Below are 17175 nucleotides of genomic sequence, written 5' to 3' on the forward strand. Positions count from 1 at the left end.
GCAGGGTGGATGGTAGCATAAGGGGAAGGCTGTTGTAGGTTCTCTAGATCCTTCCAGGGCTGCCGCTGAATGGTGTCAAGAGAAAAACTTGCTGCAACCAGACACCTATCTCCTTACCACTCCTCATGCCTCCCTTCAGTGACTGGAAATGAACACGGGGCTGGAAGTTTGTCAGCCACCAGGAGGAGGGCTCCTGTCATGAATGGTATTGCTAGTCCAGCTATTAGGGAGGATTTCTTGAGCCCAGGAATTTGAGACCAGCCTAGGCAACATAGTGAGACTTCAACCTCAAGAAATTGATTCATGAATTAAGCACCCAAAATTCATTTTGCTTAGCCTGCACTTAAAACTTTCATAGGATGCCATCCTAAAGTACTTTTTCTTTGGCATTGCTGACGATAAGATCTATGACATGCTAGGCAAGTACTCTACTGTTCCCAGGGTGAACCTTTTTCTGCCTAGGAGTCTGGTAAGAACCACTTGTGTGTGTGGTCTGTGTACACACACATGCCAGTCCTGGGGCTTGAACTGGGCCTGGGTGCTACTCCTGAGCTTCTTTTGCTCAAGGTTAGTTCTCTACCACTTAAGCCACAGCTCCACTTCTGGCTTTTTGGTAGTTTATCGGAGATAAGAGCCTCACAGACTTCCCTGTGTAGGCTGGCTTTGAACCACAATCCTCAGATCTGAGCATCCCAAGGATCTAAGATTATAGGCATGAACAACCAGTGCCCAGCCCACGTATTTCCTTCTAGTGGTGAATGACAAAGAAGGCACTGACTATACAGGGCAGGATGGGCATGTCTCTGGCCCGCTGGCTTTTGGCTCTTATGGAACTTTAGCTAGAGTTTGGCCTTTATTTGAGTCCTGGTCCCTATGTTTTATCAAAGTATACTTTTAAGAGACCTTGTTTTGCAGACAAACCACATTTTCCTGACTTTCAAATGAATAAAAGAATTAAGCAATGCAAAACACACCACGCCAAATCCAGATGCTCTATTCAAAATGAACAAGTTTTATTTACATAATAGTTAAAAATACCAACCCAAATGGCAGACCTCACAGAGGTGGGAGGGAGGGAGCAGAACTCCAAGACTGCTCAGTGGTCTGACAACTACGGGAGGCCTGGGTGCTCTGTGGTGACCAGTGCCGCCACCATGGGAAGAGAGATGAGGCTGGGAAGAGCCCCGGGGCTGGGCCCACCTTGTCTCCACTCTACTTCCATAACAGAGTGGTTGCCCACAGGGACAGTCACTCATGAGCTGGCAAAAGCCACTGGCAGCAGGGAATCTGTACCACAGACACCACAGGGCAGATGACTGAGGCCCATCAGGTGAGCCGGCCATCCAGGAAGTCCATGTGGCATCTGAGGAGGTAGCTGCTGATCTTTCAGTGTCCAATTCTTCCTCTCCCACCCAGGTCGCTGATATCAAGCCTATCACACCCCTGCAGGCAAAAAGCTCCTTAAAAAAACAAAAAAAGGGGGCTGGGGATATGGCCTAGTGGCAAGAGTGCCTGCCTCGGATACACGAGGCCCTAGGTTCGATTCACCAGCACCACATATACAGAAAATGGCCAGAAGCGGCGCTGTGGCTCAAGTGGCAGAGTGCTAGCCTTGAGCGGGAAGAAGCCAGGGACAGTGCTCAGGCCCTGAGTCCAAGGCCCACGACTGGCCAAAAAACAAAAAACAAAAACAAAAAAAGTCTATTTTAAGTTGGGGGTCTCATTATGTGTCCTAGCCACAAACTCCTGAGCTCAAGTGGTCCTCCTGCCTCAGTTTCCCAGCAGGGGTGGGCCACTGTGCCCAGCTTGTTTCTGGTTAAGCTTACAAATGGAGGTGAGGGACAGTGAGCCAGCCCAGCAGCAATACTAGGGAAGAAATGCTTTCAGATGGCAAGTCAGTTAAAAAAAAAAAAAGAAGGGGGCTAGGGATATGGCCTAGTGGCAAGAGTGCTTGCCTCGTATACATGAAGCCCTGGGTTCGATTCCTCAGCACCACATACATAGAAAAAGCCAGACAGGGCGCTGTGGCTCAAGTGGCAGAGTGCTAGCCCTGAGCAAAAAAAGAAAGAAGCCAGGGACAGTGCTCAGGCCCTGAGTTCAAGCCCCAGGACTGGCAAAAATAAAAATAAGTAAATGATGAAAAAAAAGGAGAAGGAACACAGTTCAGTCTTCCCTGAACACATCTATATCCGATCTGGCTGCAGGGGGAGGGGAGGGGAGGGGGACTGTTTCTAGGAGGCTAGATGGTGGGGCGGTGCCACCTCTGTGAAAGGGAGAGGGTCTCTACCAGCCGGCCACACAACTGGGTTGGAGTTTCATGGGGCAGAAAGCGGAGCTCCCAACACCAAGGCCCAGCTTCCTAGAGTGAGGCTGCAAGGCCAGGGCCCGGTGCCCCACCTGCCAGAGACTGAACACCCAGCAAAGAGCTGGAGCCTGCTGGACACTCCTGAGTTGGGATGGAGAAGCAGCACCATGCAGATCTAACACATCTGCAGATGTTCCTGATACCTGCAAGTGTGACCCGCCATAGGCCTCGACAGTCTCCCTCATTAGCTTCACTTTAGTGACAGATTAAGGCCAGCAGGTGCATTCAGAGGGCAAGAGAGGAAGCCTGCTGGTCAATGGGAGTCTAGCAAGGCTGTCCAGAAGCAAGCACTGGTGGCTCGAGCCTGTATCCTAAGTACTCTGGAGGCTGAGATCTGAAGATTGTAATTTGAAGCCAGCAGGAAAGTCTGTGAGACTCTTATCTCCGATGAACAACCCCCCATACCCCCCAAAAAGCCAGAAGTGGAGCTGTGGTAGAATACTAGCCCCAGGTGACAGCGGTCAGGCCCTGAATTCAAGCCCCAGTACTGGAAAAAAACAAGTAAACAACCACCAATCCACAGATCCTACAGACCCAAGGCACCATCTTTGAATTTTTCTCTGCGGTCACCTCCTGACTGCAGGTCAAATGCTTGGAGACACTAGTCACCAAGTCCCTGTGCATGAATCCTGGATGGGACAGAACAGAACAGGTCTCCTAGAACCTTCGTACAACTCAAGCTGACGTACTGAGAGATGCACTGAACATTTTTTCTCACTGTCCCACTTGGTTTTTCTCCTGGCAGTACTGGGGTTTGAACTCACAGCCTGTGGCTTGCTAGGCCCTCACTTACCATACCTATACTCCTTCCATGACTGGCCAGGCACACATCTGAGCCACGAGCCACTCTGGTCTCGACTTGGACATGGCCAGCCGATCCTTACCACCAGTGGGAATGGCTCAGAGACCCTTCCAGGCTCAAGGTCAACCTGCGCCAATGCTTCTCCAATATCGCGTGACCTTCAGCATTTCACTGAACTGGCTGAGTTTCAGGATCTAGGTCTTAGGAAGCAGCAAGAGCAACTCAGCCTCCACAGGTGTCCCTAATCCAGCATGGCCAGCACAACTGCCTGAATCAGCTGGATGGCATGAGGGCCCAGCACGGGACAGCAGCACTCAAAGCAGACCTGGGCGCCACATGGGAAGATGGTCAGGCCTTGCCCAGGCCAACCAGGGTACGCACAAGTTATAAAGCAGAGACGCCTACGCAGGGCTGTGGAACGAAAGCAAAGGCTGAACAAGGCACATCCTGGCCACAAGCTCACTCCAGGATTTCACTGTCTTCCGGCAACTTCACTCTATTTTGGAGAGGGGAGGGGAGGGGTTGGTTCACTGAGGTCGGAATCAGGGACGTGTCTTTTGGTCTAGGACTAGCCTGGACTGTGATTGTCCTACCCAGGCCCCCCTCATAGCTAGGATGACAGGTATATATCACCGCGACTGGCTTACTTTGTGGAGATGAGATCTCACTTTTTGCCCAGGCTAGCTGCACACCATGATCCTGCTGATCTTGCTTCCCCAGTAGCTAGAACCATAGGTGTGAAAGCCACCAGGCCCAGCTAGCACTCTACCACTTGAGCCGCAGCGCCACTTCTGGCCATTTTCTGTATATGTGGTGCTGAGGAATCGAACCGAGGGCTTCAATGTATACAAGGCAAGTGCTCTTGCCACTAGGCCATATCCCCAGCCCCTATAACCCATTTCTTAACATCTCTACCAGTTACTGAACAAAGACTTCCAGCTTAAAGATCTCAGCCAGCTTTGTGCTGTGAATACTTCACTGTGGGGCAGGGGCTGGCCAATACTCTTTTTATTTAGATAAAATCTAGCTTTTTTTGTTTCAAAAAGGACTATTTTAAAGATGTGATTAAGGGGCTGGGAATACGGCCTAGTGGCAAGAGTGCTTGCCTGGTGTACATGAAGCCCTGGGTTCGATTCCCCAGCACCATGTATAGAAACGGCCCGAAGTGGCGCTGTGGCTCAAGTAGTAGAGTGCTAGCCTTGAGCCAAAAGAAGCCAGGGACAGTGCTCAGGCCCTGAGTCCAAGCCCCAGGACTGGCCAAAAATAAATAAAATAAAATAAAATAAAATAAAGATGTGATTAAGATGTTATGAAAGAGCCAAGCATGGTAATACACAACTGTAATTCTACCACTGGGAGGCTGAGGCAGGAGCTTCGGCCCAGTCTGGGCCTATGTACATATGTATATGTGTATGTATCTTTTTTTTTTTTTTTTAAAGAAAGAAAAAAGACTAACAAGGCTGGGTGCCTATGACTAACGCCCACAATCCTTGCTACCCAGGAGGCTGAGATCTGAGGATTACAGTTTAAAGCTAGCCAAGACAGGAAAATCCATAGACGTATATGTGGCTCAAGTGGTGGAGCACCAACCACCCTTGAGTAAAAAAGCTGAGAGAGAAAACACCCAGGCCCAGATTTCAAGCCCTATACCAGTGCACGAGTGCAGACACACACACACACAGAGCTTTTTGCTACTGTCCAACTTGGAGGCACTCCCAAAGTAGCCAGGCCAGATGGGAGAGGGGCAAGAGGCCTTGCTCAGCATCCTCGGGTGCCCGGGGCTGTTCTGATAATCCCTTCCCGCTCTAGGTGCACCAGGGAGGCTCTGTAGTCCCAAAGGAAAACTGACCAAGACATAAAATGGATTCACTTTTATTAAATAGACAAAGGGTCTTGATGGCGCCACACACACGATCTTGCCTTTATAACAGAGAACAAACCACGGCAGCAGATGCGTGAGGCCTCCTCCTCCTCCTCGGGCTCACAGCAGCCCTCCCGAGTGGGCTGGGCTGCCTTCCCCGGGTCCTGCCCCTCTGAGCACATCCTCGTCCACTGCCGGCTGGCGTGGTCACCTGGAGGAGCTGCGCTCTTTGCTCACGCAGTCATCCTGCGAGGTGGTGTCCCCGTTCCCCACCACACTGCACGTCCTCCTCTTCTTCCTACGGTGCATCATCCCATCGCCTTCAGACCCAGTCTCACACTGGACACAGGGGAAAAGAAAGAATGCAGCTGGGTGCAGCCCCTTCCCCCACCCCGGCCCTGCCCAGCAATGTACACTTGCCAGACTCGGGTACTGTGCTCCCCTCAGTCGCCAGTGCCCCCCATTGCTCTCATAGACCCCCACCGCCACCTCAGGTTTGGCATTCCACAAGTGCCTACGGCCTCTTCACCAGCACTACAGAGCAGAGCTGATGTGGTCCAAGGAGACAGTACAGCCCCAAGTCAGCCCCGCCACAGAAGAGCAGACTGGCCTAAGGAAGAGCCAACCATTGCCTCTGCTAAGGCTGGCCACAGGGCCTGTGCTGTGTCCAAGGAACAGGCTCCGAGGTCAGACTGCTGGAGTCTCGGCTGTCACTGCCCTTTGCTAAGCCACGTGATCTCGGCCATTTGTATCATAACCTCCCCAATGACTGCACACATGTCGCTAACTCTGCAGTTCTGAACAATTCACCAATGCTAAAAGTGGCAAAAGGGGCAGAGGTCCTCTGGACAGTGATGGTGGCGCCTGCCGCCCTTGGAGGAAGGACTGCGACGAGGAGCAAGGTGCCCAAGGCACCTTGGGTTGGGCCTCACCTCTGAGTCTGAGTCGGACGAGCTGGAGGAGGAGGAGCTGGAGGAGTCACTGGAGCTGTCAGAGGCAATCCCTGTGGATTCCTGGAGGTCGACGGCGTCGGCCAGGACTGCCAGCTCAGGGTGCTCCTGTTTCAAGATCCTGTGGGGCAAGAGATGGAGTTGTTCTCAGCGCCAGGATGGGCAGAGCCATCCCACACGGGGGAGTCGACATGGAGGCCTGCATCCACTAAGAACACCAGAACCAGCTCCTATCCTATCTTGGTGGTGGAGACTTGCCCCACGCTCGACCTCATGCTGGGAACAGCCCAGCTTCCTGAGGGAAAATATAATCCATTTCCCACTGCCTGAGGCCGAAGGCAACTTCCCCTTGAGTTCATCTTCACTTTTTCCCCTTAGGAAAGCTGTTTCTTTACCCAGTTTTATCTTTTGGTGCCAGAATCTGGGCTTGAACTCAGGGCCTGAGCACTATCCCTGAATTTTTTTGCTCAAGGCTAGCACTCTACCACTTCGGCCACACCTCCACTTCTGGCTTTTTGGTGGTGACTGGAGACAAGAGTCTCATAGACTTTCCTGCCTGGGCTGGCTTCATACCTTCTTGCTTCTCAACCTTCTAAGTAGCTAGGATGATAGGTATAAGCCAACAGTGCCCAGCAGACTGTTTTAAAAAACAAAACAGAACAAAACAAAACAAGCTTTCTTTCCACACTGCAGCGCTAATGCAGGAGGGGGACTTAGATGAGATCGGGCGTGTTCAGGGTGGTATGGCCATAGACAAGGAAGGGGACTTAGGTAGATTCTACTTGTAAGAGCAGAAACAAGAGGTGGCAAACAAAAAAGACCACGCCCCTCACCTGGCAGAGGAGCTAACTAACCAGAGCAGCAGCCCTGCCTGGCCCTGCAACCAGTGGCCAAGGACCTGTGGTGGAGCAACCTCACCACAGGACACAGTGGCCTAGGGGCACAGTGAGTGGGCTTCACGTGCCCAGAATCCAGGGGAACAGAAGCCACCACCCTTGCTGGCCCTCTCAGCAGGGAGGCGGAGTACTGACAGAGCCAGGATCCCTCTCTTACCCCGAGAGCTGGTCCCTCCAGGTCAGGGTTGGGACACAGTGGCACGGGGTGGCTGGGGGTGGCTTGCACTGCCGCTGCCCGTGCTGTATCTGGTCTGTGGATAAAAGGAGGCGCTAAGTCTCCAGGGGAGTCACCTCACTCATAAGAACTGAAGGTAACAAGTTCAAATGGGGTAAGAAAATGAAATACCAAACCAAGCCTAAACAAAAGAGCTTTTTTTTTTTTGCTAGTGCTAGCTCTGAAAAACAAAAGAAAAAGAAAGCAAAACAGAAACCACCCAGCCTGGAGCCTGCTGAATGGCCTTGGGTCAAACAGGCAGAGCCTTGCCCTGCCATCTGAGGGTGCCAAACCCCAACAGCAGGTTCCTCCTAGGGACCTCTGGGCTATCCACGGGTTTAGACAGAAGACTGGCTCCCTTTCCCCAGGCCTCGCTAAACTCAATGGGCACTCAGTGTTGAGGTGGTAGACTTATTGCATCTCTAGGGTGGGGGGATCAGAACACGACAAAAGCAAGAAATAAAATGTCTCTCACCTATACCACTTCCTTGATAACTTTGGTCTCCCTCTTACCGTCTTGTGCCACACAACAGGGAAGTTGGTACTGCTGGCAAAATTCTGGGTGATGGCAATGGTAGTGTCAAGATTGAGGACAACATGCCACCAGCCCCCTGAAATCCAACAAATGCACAGTTCAGTGGGTGCTGGGCTTGGATGCCCTCGCTGTGTGATGCCCATTCCACACTGGGCGCTCAGAATCACAAGATTCAGCTTCCATATGGCTTACATGATGCCTGATCCAGGGACCACAGAAGGGAAGAGCCACGTCATCCCCTCCCACCCCTTCTAGGGCTGCTTTCTGGCTAAAAGGCATGGTTGAGCAACTGTGACAGACCATTTGGCTCACAAGCCCTAAAATGTTTAACTTCTGGCCCTTTACAGAAACAACCTGTTGACTCCTTGGTAATCCAATGCTGTGACCAAAACTGCAAAAAAAACCCAACAAAACAAAAACCCAAAAACCCTTCTGCAACTTCTAGGAGGATACCTAGAGTAATTCCCACCTAGCAAAGAAAGTGCAATCAATCGGTCAGCAAGGGATTCCCCACTCTACTGGGCCAGCAGCACATTATGCACATGGTCAAAAACCCAACTTATAGAACTAGGCACAAACTGCTACACTAGGCAATGACGCCAGGCAACTAAACTACCATGGGCACACACAGGAAGTGGAGAGAAAAGCTCCCTCTATACCTGAGATGCAGCTAGCTTCTATCCCCACCATGAGCCAGAGCTTATGTGGGCCCCACAGAAGGTTGTGGTGCAAGTGAAAGCTTGTTGCATACATGCACACTAAGTAACTCTACTCCAAAATGACAAGACAAATTACTACCATCAAAGAAAGTAGCTGGGGTGGGGGTGGGGCAAAGGAAGGATGCTGAGTTCCTTCCAGCGCATGTATACCTGGCACAAAGACAGTCTCTCCTGGTTTTTGTAAGATTTCCAGGGGTTTGAATTCAGGTGGCCAGGTTGGAAGCTGGGTCCGGGGATAAATAACATTAAACCAGGTAATTGCTTCATCTTGTTGGTTCCCTCCTTCTTCTCGAGTCACCTTGATGAGTTCTCGAGGAGTGCTGGTAGGAAACAGGCACCAACGCTTGTGGCCCTGAACTAAGGCATTCCAGGCGCTGGTTCCCAGAGGGTCAATGTGAATCCCAGTTCCAGAACGTGGTGGCCCCATCACAAACCACCTAGAGAAAGGAAAACACCCCAAGAAATTAAAGACAACTTAAAGACATATACATGGAAGTATTAATCTTAAATTACAAAAATCTCCCTTAAGGACCAAGGGTCAAGTTCCTGTTTTCTTTCCTGGTGCTGGTAGTGGGGCTGAACTCAGGGTCTCATGCTGTTTCTTAGCTTCTTCTGCTTAAGGCTGGCAGCAACTCTACCACTTGTGCCACACTTCACTTGGTTTTGTGCTGGTTAATTGCCTGAGCTGGCTTCAAACCCTGATCCTCCGATCTCAGTCTCCTGAGTGGCTAGGATTACAGGTGTGAGCCATCAGTGCACATTTAAGTTACCTGAGCACCTCAGGAATCCTGATGTACGGGTGGGCCCTATTCCAACGATAAGGACTGTAAATGTGCTCAAGGGCGGCTAGGGAGAACCACTGTGATTTTTGAACTGAGGTGTGCACAAATGCTATTCTCCATAAAACTTGTAACCTAACCACTGAGCTGTGGAACACTTTACCTGTAAGGGGGCCGGCGCTTCTCCCCTGCATACTGGAAAAGGTCATCCGTGAAAAACTTGGGCACCTTGTAGTCTTCCAAAAGTTTCCTTCTTTTGGGGTGTTCGCCATAGCTGCTGTCAAAGATGTAGAGGGGGCTGTCATCCCGCGTGCTCTCCATGTACTCGATGTAGTACTTCATCTTCATCTTCACGGAGTAGCCATCGTTATCCTCACCGCACTTGAACTTCTGGTTGCGGTATTTCCTTTTTAGGCGCTCCAAAGTCCATTTCTCCTGCGCAGACCAGCCCTCTTGGGCATTCAGCAGAACCACGGGCTTGTACGGTTTTTCGTAGCGCTCCACAAACTCTCCCACCGACAGCTGTAAAGCGTCGGCCCTTTCCACGTTATCCTAGGGGGATTAGAAAAGATCGCTGCCGTTAAAAAAAAAAAAGAGAGAAAAAGTCCGGTGGTGAGCGTGCCCGCCCTCCCTCCCTCCCCCGGAATAATTAAAATGACACGTAGTTGCGACGGACCACGACCCGGCTTCTGCTGCAGGGGGGCGGAGGAGGGCGCCCCACGTGCGCCCGAGCCCGTCGCGGCCACGGCTGCCCATCGGGGGAGGGGCGGGGTTCGCGAGCCCCACTCCGGGCTCTGACAGCCGTCCGACCTCCCGCCGGGCCCCGTGGGTCAGGGGCCTCCTTCGGGGTGGCGGGAGCCCCGGGAGGAGGCGGGCCCCGGCCTCGCCGCGCTCCCCGCTGCCCCAGGCCCGCGGCCCGCCGCGGGTGCCCCCGGCCCCCGAGCCCCGGGCCCCGGGCCTCCTCACCGCCACGGCCGCCGGGCTCAGAGGGAAGCTCTCGTAGTAGTTGTGCCGGGTCCAGTCCAGCGAGTCCTTGAGCTCCGGCCGGGCGCTGCGCTTGGCCTCGCGGATGCGCTTCTTGCTCTTGTGGTTCATCCTGGGGGGGGGGGGCGGGGGGTTCGCGGGCGCCTTCCTCCGCGGCCTAGGCGCGGCTCGCACCCCGGGGCGGCGGCCACACCGAGACGGCCCCCTCGATCCGGCCCGGCCCGGCCCGGCGCCTTCAAAGTCGCCTTCCAGAAAATTCACTCTCCGGCCACCTCCCGAGCTTCGGGTTGGGCGAGCGACCGTCGTCCTCCCCGCCCCGTCGCCTCTCGCGGCCCGCCATTGGCTTCGTCGTCTCCAGAGCCCGCCCTCACGCGCGCTGGGAGGGCGCCATGATAGGAAGGTCGCGCCCGCCCGGTGAGCGCCGCCGCCCGGCCTCTCCCCGCGGCGGCGCGCGCACCACTTCCGGCAGCACGTCGCCTCCCCGCAGCCTGCTTCCGGCCGGCCGCCATGATGGGAAGGTCGCCTCGGTCGGGTGGCGCGGCCGCGCTGCCGCGTGCCGCCGGCTGCGGCGTGCGTGCTACTTCCGGCTTTACGTCGCCTCCTCCCGCCCGCCCGCTTCCGGCTGGGCGCCCGGATGGACGGACGACGGGTCGCCGGCCTCTCCCCGCGGGGGGCGAGCGACGCGCAGCACTTCCGGTTGCGCGTCGCCTCCGCAGCATCCGCTTCCGGCCGGGCCTCTCGCTCGGCCTGGAGCCCTCAGAGTCAGGGGACGGAGAGAAGCCCGATCTCGCCCCGTGGTAGCGGCCCGGCGCGGGGCGGCGGAAGGCCGCGCGGCACGCCCAGCCTGGCAGCCCGGCACCTTCTGCCGCCGCCCCGCGGCCGGCCGGTGGGCGAGCGCGGTGTCGGAGGGCGTGCGGCCTGGGCCCAGCGCTTTCGGTTCACGGAGGAGCCGGGCCCGGGAGCCGAGGGGGCCGTGCTGGAAGTCCGCGTCCCGCAGGTGCGTGCGGCGGCACCGGCGGGGTCGGGGGGCGGGGGTCGGGGAGGCCGCCGGCCTCCCCCAGGCTCGGCCCATGTCTTTGGGATTGGGGGGTGGGCTGGGCTTCCGCTTTTGATTGGCAGGGGGAGCAAAAAGTTGGGGACCGTGCTAACGAGAGTTCAACACAGTGGCTATTCCTGCCCCAGCAGGTGGCCTTCTTGGTCCCCATGGTTTACCTTTATCTTGCCGGAAAGCTGAATTAATTCATCCTCTTGCTGATTGGTGCGTGAGCGCTGGGGATGGAACCCAGGACCGCGGGAATGCTGGGCAAAAGCTGCACTACAGTCTCGCTGCATCCCCGTCCCAAACATCTCACTCACTCCCGTGTAAGCCCTGAGACCAGACCTTCCAACCCTTTCCTGCACGAGTGGAGTTTCTCGGACCGACCGGCTTCCTCTGAGCTCAAGAGCTAGCAGCCTCAGCACTCTCAATAAAAATAAAATGGCCGTTCATGTTTTTTGCAAAGCACTTTCTCATTTTTAACAGCAGTTTGTAAGGGAGGTGTTAGTATTCCCATGTCAAAAAAAAAAAAAAGGAAGCAGCAGCTCGGGAGAAGTTAGAAGGCTGGAAGAAGATGAAGTTTGGTGGCTTAACTCCGGCAATCCTAACCACTTGGGAGACTCGAGATGAGGATAGCATTTCACGGCTAGTTTTGGCAGATATGTCTGAGACTCCTCAAAGAGTTGGGTGTGGTCTGCGTGGGAATCTGGCCTTCTGCATACTTTCATCCTGTAGAGAGGTCTTGCCTCAAAAATAACCTGCATATACTAGCGAGGGTGACTCAACGCCTGTCATCCTAGCTACTGAGAAGGCTGAGATCCAAGCATCATGGTTCAAAGCTAGCTCAGGCAGAAAATTCCTTGAGACTCTGATCTGATCTCCAATTAACTACCAAAAAAAAAAAACCTTAAGTGGAGCTGTGGCTCAAATGTTATAATGGTTAGAACACTTGCCTTGAGCAAAAATAAAGCTCCTTGAGAGCTACCCAGGCCCTGATTTCAAGCTGCAGGACTTGTCATCACAAAACAAAGAAAAAACCAGCAAGGCATGGCTTATTGATAAGAATGTTTATTTGGCAAGCTAAGTCTTGAGCCATCCCAGCCTACTTCTGCTTTACTGTTTGTAGCATTTATCACTAGTCCAAAATAATTGCTGCCTGTCTTTCTCTTGTAGAATGAATATACATACACTCCACGAGAGCTCCACTTCCTGTTATAATGGTCCAGGAGAGCTCCACTTCCCGTTATAATGGTCCCTCAAGCTCAGGCCGTTTAAATGGTTGGAGAAGCGTAGTGGTGAATGCCTGCAATCATACCGCTGTAGAGGCTGAGATCTGAGGAGCACAGTTCAAAGTCTGCCCAGGCAGGGAAACTCCATGAGACTCTTCTCTCCAATTAAACCACCAGAAAACAGGAAGTGGTGCTATGGCTCAAAGTGGTAGAGTGTTCCTCTTGAGGAGTTCAGGCCCCACAACTGATACACATACAGAAAAAAGCTCTGTAGAGGCTGGAATGCGGCTTAGCAGTAGGGTGCTTGCCAAGTATGCACAAAGCCCTGGTTTCGATTCCTCAGCACCACATACACAGAAAAAGCCAGAAGTGGTGCTGTGGTTTGAGAGATAAGAGTGCTAGGGGCTGGGAATATGGTCTAGTGGTAGAGTGCTTGCCTCTTATACATGAAGCCCTGGGTTCAATTCCTCAGCACTACATATATAGAAAAAGCAGAAGTGGTGCTGTGGCTCAAGTGGTAGAGTGCTAGCCTTGAGCAACAAGAAGCCAGGGACAGTGCTCAGGCCCTGAGCTCAAGCCCCAAGACTGGCAAAAAAAAAAAAAAAAAGCTCTATAGAGTGAGTCAAATGAGTATTGCAGTGGCTATCAAATGGTTTGTAGTTTTATATCCCCACAGGTTGTGAACCAGAAAGCAGGAAACTGATACCAGTTACTGCATAACTACCATAACCCAACTTCCAGCAGGATAGATTTTATTGGATAAAAGCACATTCTTTCCAGGTCTTGCATCTGCAGTATGGAATGTACGTCTGGCCCTGTGCTGTGGTCCTGGCCCAGTACCTATGGTTTCACAGAAGATCCCTGCCTGGCAAAGCTGTCTTAGAGGTACATGACTCCTGAAGTTTCCAAAATCTTGGGTTATATTCAGATTTCTGTCTGCTTGTTATTAGCCTTTGTGAAAGTACTTGAAAGTTGGGAGCGGTGTGGCTAGCAACTTGAAAGGTCTGAGTCACGAGAGCTTTTTTACATTTTTGGTGTTCATGTGACAGACCATTAAGTGGCCTGTAAAACCTGAAAATGCTTACTAGTTGGCCCTTTATGACTTGATTGCCCCTACTCTAACAGTATGTACAGGTCTCCCTTTGTAATCCAGGCTGACCTGGAATTTGCTGTTTTCCTGCCTCAGCCCTCTGAGTGCTAGGATTACAGGTGTATGTCACCACACCTGGCTGGCAAGAGGTCTGGGAAGCTGGGAAGTCCACGGTCAAGGTAGAAAAAGTATGGAGTCTGGTGAGGGTCCAGATTCCGTAACATGGAAGGCCATCTGTCCTCACTTGATGGGAGAAGCAAGACAGCTCCCTAGGATCTCTTTCAGAAGTGACACTAATCTCAGGACTTTGCACTCCTGTTCCACCATCTCCCAGAGACCTACACATCACAGTGATAAGTTTTCAAAGCAGGGCTGGGAATGTGTCTTAGTGGTAGAGTGCTTGCCTAGCATGCCTGAAGTCCTGGGTGTTTCCATGGTGCTGTGGCTCAAGTAGTAGAGCGCTAGCCTTGAGCAAAACCTCAAGGGGTAGTTCCCAGGCCCTGAGTTCAAGCCCCAGGACTGCCCCTCCCCCTTTAAAAAATGGTTTTCAAAGCAATTTTGAGTGGATACAAATACTGACCATAACAGGCCAATCCATTTTTTTTGAAAATGTTGAGATAAGCTTCAAAATGATTCCCTTTCTCTTAACTGCTCACCATATCCCCTGGTTTGAGACTGCGGAAGCTGGAAAGTAAACTTTGGAGATGTCTTGGCTACTTTAGCCAAGGCTGGCTTTGCACTAGTGCTCTTCTTGCCTCTGTCTACTGTTAGGGTCCTCATGCCTTGCTAAGTAAGTCTTAGCAAGTTTGTACAGAGGGCTTCATATGATGCTTGCTCAAAATAGTCTTTCAGATATCAAACTGGAAAATGGGAAAGTTGTATCAGCACCTGCCATTTATGAGCCAGTTCTTCATATTTGTCAGTATATTTACCAAGGGCGTTATTTTCTAGGCTTTACTAGAAAAGCTCCCTTAAGTTGGTGTGGCACACACCTGTAAACACAGTAGCCAGGAGGCTGAGGCCTGAAAAGAAGTTCTAGTCCAGCCTCAGCTACATAGATTGTCTCATAAAAGAAGAAACAAAAGCCTTTGAGTAGAAAGCTGAAGCATATTGACCTACAGAATAGCAATTACTGCTGGTAGTGACACCTCCAGCTGGATGTGCATGCAGGTCACCTGTTGTTTTTTTTGCTAGTCCTGGGGTTTGAACTCCAGATCTGGGTGCTGTCTGAACCTTTGTGCTTGAGGCGAGCCACAGCATCAGGTCTGGCTTTTTCTAAGTAGCTTAGTGGAGGTAAGAATCTCACAAACGGGGCTGGGGATATGGCCTAGTGGCAAGAGTGCCTACCTCGTATACATGAGGCCCTGGGTTCGATTCCCCAGCACCACATATACAGAAAATGGCCAGAAGTGGCGCTGTGGCTCAAGTGGCAGAGTGCTAGCCTTGAGCAAAAAGAAGCCAGGGACAGTATTCAGGCCCTGAGTCCAAGCCCCAGGACTGGCCAAAAAAAAAAAAAAAAAGAATCTCACAAACCCGGGCTGGGAATATGGCCAGTTGTAAGAATGCTTGCCTTGTACACATGAAGCCCTGGGTTCAATTCCTCGGCACCACATATACAGAAAAAGCAGAAGTGGTGCTGTGGCTCAAGTGGTAGAGTGCTAGCCTTGAGCAAAAAGAAGCCAGGGACAGTGCTCAGGTCCTGAGTACAAGCCCCAGAACTGGCCAATAAAAATAAAAAATAAATCTCACAGATGTTACTGCTGGGCTGGCTTTGAACCTCAATCCTCAGCTTTCATTCCTTAAGTAGCTAGGATTACAGGCTTGAGTCATTGGTGCCTTAAAGAATTCAAAACTTAAAATATGGGAAGCAAATGGATCAGAATCTTTACATCCATGTTAACAAAGTTCCCTTAGGCTGCACATTTAATGTGGAAGCAGTGCCTGATAAATTCTTAAGCAAAATGTTTATTGGCATATACTAAATTGTACAGTGAAGGGTTTCACCACGTACGTCACTTTGGCCTTCCTTGCCTTTTTTCTGTCTAGCCTTAGTTTTAAAATGTCTTGAGCCTTAGAAGTAGGGACCATGGTTGGAAATGTAAATTACTATCCAAGACTTCAAATTGACATTCCAATCTTTAAGCGCCACCTTTCTATTTTTTTTTTTTTTATCAGATTGGAGCTGGAGTAAGCCTTCCAGGAATCTTGGCTGCAAAATGTGGTGCTGAAGTAATACTATCTGACAGCTCTGAACTTCCACACTGCTTGGAGATTTGTAAGCAAAGCTGTCAGTTGAATAACCTGCCACAGGTACAGGTCGTTGGACTGACATGGGGCCACATCTCTCCAGACCTTCTAGCCTTACCATCACAGGACCTTATTCTTGCATCGGATGTATTCTTTGAGCCAGAAGGTAAAACTCTTGCTCTATTATGTGACCAGAGATGACAGAAAAGCCTAACTGGGTACTGGTGGCTCATACCCAGTCCTAGCTGTCCAGGAGACACATCTCAGGACAGTTCAAAGACAGTCCAGGTAGTAAAGTTCATCAAACTTGCCTCCAGCCAACCACTAGAAAATAAGTGGAGCTGTGTAGAACACTTGACTTGAGCAAAGAGCCCAGGGACAGTTTCTCAGCCTAGAGTTCCAGCCCTCCAACATTTCAAAAAGTGCTAAGAGGTCCTTTCTTTCAGATTTTGAAGACATCTTAACTACAGTGTACTTCTTAATGCAGAAGAACCCCAAGGTTCAACTGTGGTCAACATATCAGGTTAGAAGGTGAGTGTTGAACAGTCCTGATTAGTTCAAATCCATGGGCAGTGTTCACTAACTCCTGAATATCAGGGTGTTTGTCAAGGAAAACAGAAAGGTGTTAAGTTTTACCAACAAATTTATTTCTTTTTAGTGCTGACTGGTCACTTGAAGCTTTGCTCCACAAGTGGGATATGAAATGTGTCCATATTCCTCTGGAGTCTTTTGATGCAGACAAAGAAGAGATAGCTGAATCTGCCCTTCCAGGAAGACATACTGTAGAAATGCTGGTCATCTCCTTTGCAAAGGACAGCCTCTGAATTACATCTATGAGCTCAGCTCTCGCCTGGGACAGTGAATTCCATGACCAACAGCCTGCCATTGGGATTAGACCACTTCAGCTTCTCAAGCAAGTACAGTGAGAGAACCAGCCAAATCTGCTGGCCTTAAGACTTAAGATTGTCAGTTGTAACCTAGACCATACCCATGGCCAACGTAATTAGGAAACAAAAATAAAACACTCATAATTAAGATCTCTTCCTGTGACACTGGATATTGACCCCCGGGACAGAACATGTCTAAGTTCCCCACAAGGAACTCCATCTCCAACTCTTGACTGTACCCATTAATACATGAAAGACGGCAGCCACAACACTGGTTCTTAGGGGAACATGAGTGGCGTTTTCATGCTTTGTGCAGGACCTAAGCATCTTAACTTTTGAGCTATATAAAAAGCCAGTGGCACTCAACATTATATAGGTCTTTGAAGTGGGGGTAGAAAAGATCAAGACATTGTGAGAAAAGCTAACACCAAGAAAACATTTTAATTAAACTACAGAAACAATGGTTATAGTACAGAATATTCATAAGCAAAATGATACACCATGTCTCAAGTACGTACAAAGTTACAAACCATTTGCTTCCTTAACATTTTCCATATTTTAAGTTTACACATGTGGATGAC

At 51.1% G+C, this 17175-nt stretch overlaps 2 protein-coding genes across 7 annotated transcripts; one reads left to right on the forward strand and one right to left on the reverse strand.

Moving 5' to 3' along the window:
- Positions 1-5023: 5023 nt before the first annotated feature.
- On the reverse strand, positions 5024-10482 carry Jmjd6 (jumonji domain containing 6, arginine demethylase and lysine hydroxylase). Of its 3 annotated transcripts, none has more exons than XM_048366269.1 (7): positions 10088-10482; positions 9285-9673; positions 8493-8779; positions 7602-7699; positions 7032-7120; positions 5961-6099; positions 5024-5367 (listed from the first exon to the last, which is right to left on the reverse strand). In XM_048366269.1, the coding sequence occupies exons 1-7, from the start codon at positions 10214-10216 to the stop codon at positions 5236-5238; spliced, it is 1263 nt and encodes a 420-aa protein (XP_048222226.1). In that variant the 5' UTR covers positions 10217-10482; the 3' UTR covers positions 5024-5235. The 3 variants fall into 3 exon arrangements, 2 of the variants coding, with proteins under 2 accessions (XP_048222226.1, XP_048222224.1); XR_007213762.1 differs by having other exon boundaries at positions 5245-5367; positions 7032-7125; positions 7564-7699; positions 10088-10476; XM_048366267.1 differs by lacking the exon at positions 7032-7120 and having other exon boundaries at positions 7564-7699; positions 10088-10469.
- Positions 10483-10839: 357 nt separating this feature from the next.
- Mettl23 (methyltransferase like 23) lies at positions 10840-17080 on the forward strand. Of its 4 annotated transcripts, none has more exons than XM_048367346.1 (6): positions 10965-11102; positions 11628-11763; positions 13148-13255; positions 15636-15873; positions 16154-16238; positions 16366-17080. In XM_048367346.1, exons 2-6 carry the CDS (start codon positions 11716-11718, stop codon positions 16529-16531), a joined length of 645 nt encoding a protein of 214 aa, XP_048223303.1. In that variant the 5' UTR covers positions 10965-11102; positions 11628-11715; the 3' UTR covers positions 16532-17080. The 4 variants fall into 4 exon arrangements, with proteins under 4 accessions (XP_048223306.1, XP_048223303.1, XP_048223304.1 ...); XM_048367347.1 differs by having other exon boundaries at positions 15636-15735; XM_048367349.1 differs by lacking the exon at positions 11628-11763 and having other exon boundaries at positions 10840-11102; positions 13151-13255.
- Positions 17081-17175: the final 95 nt, after the last annotated feature.

The sequence above is a fragment of the Perognathus longimembris genome, chromosome 17, assembly GCF_023159225.1.
Source record: "Perognathus longimembris pacificus isolate PPM17 chromosome 17, ASM2315922v1, whole genome shotgun sequence".
Taxonomy (NCBI): domain Eukaryota; kingdom Metazoa; phylum Chordata; class Mammalia; order Rodentia; family Heteromyidae; genus Perognathus; species Perognathus longimembris.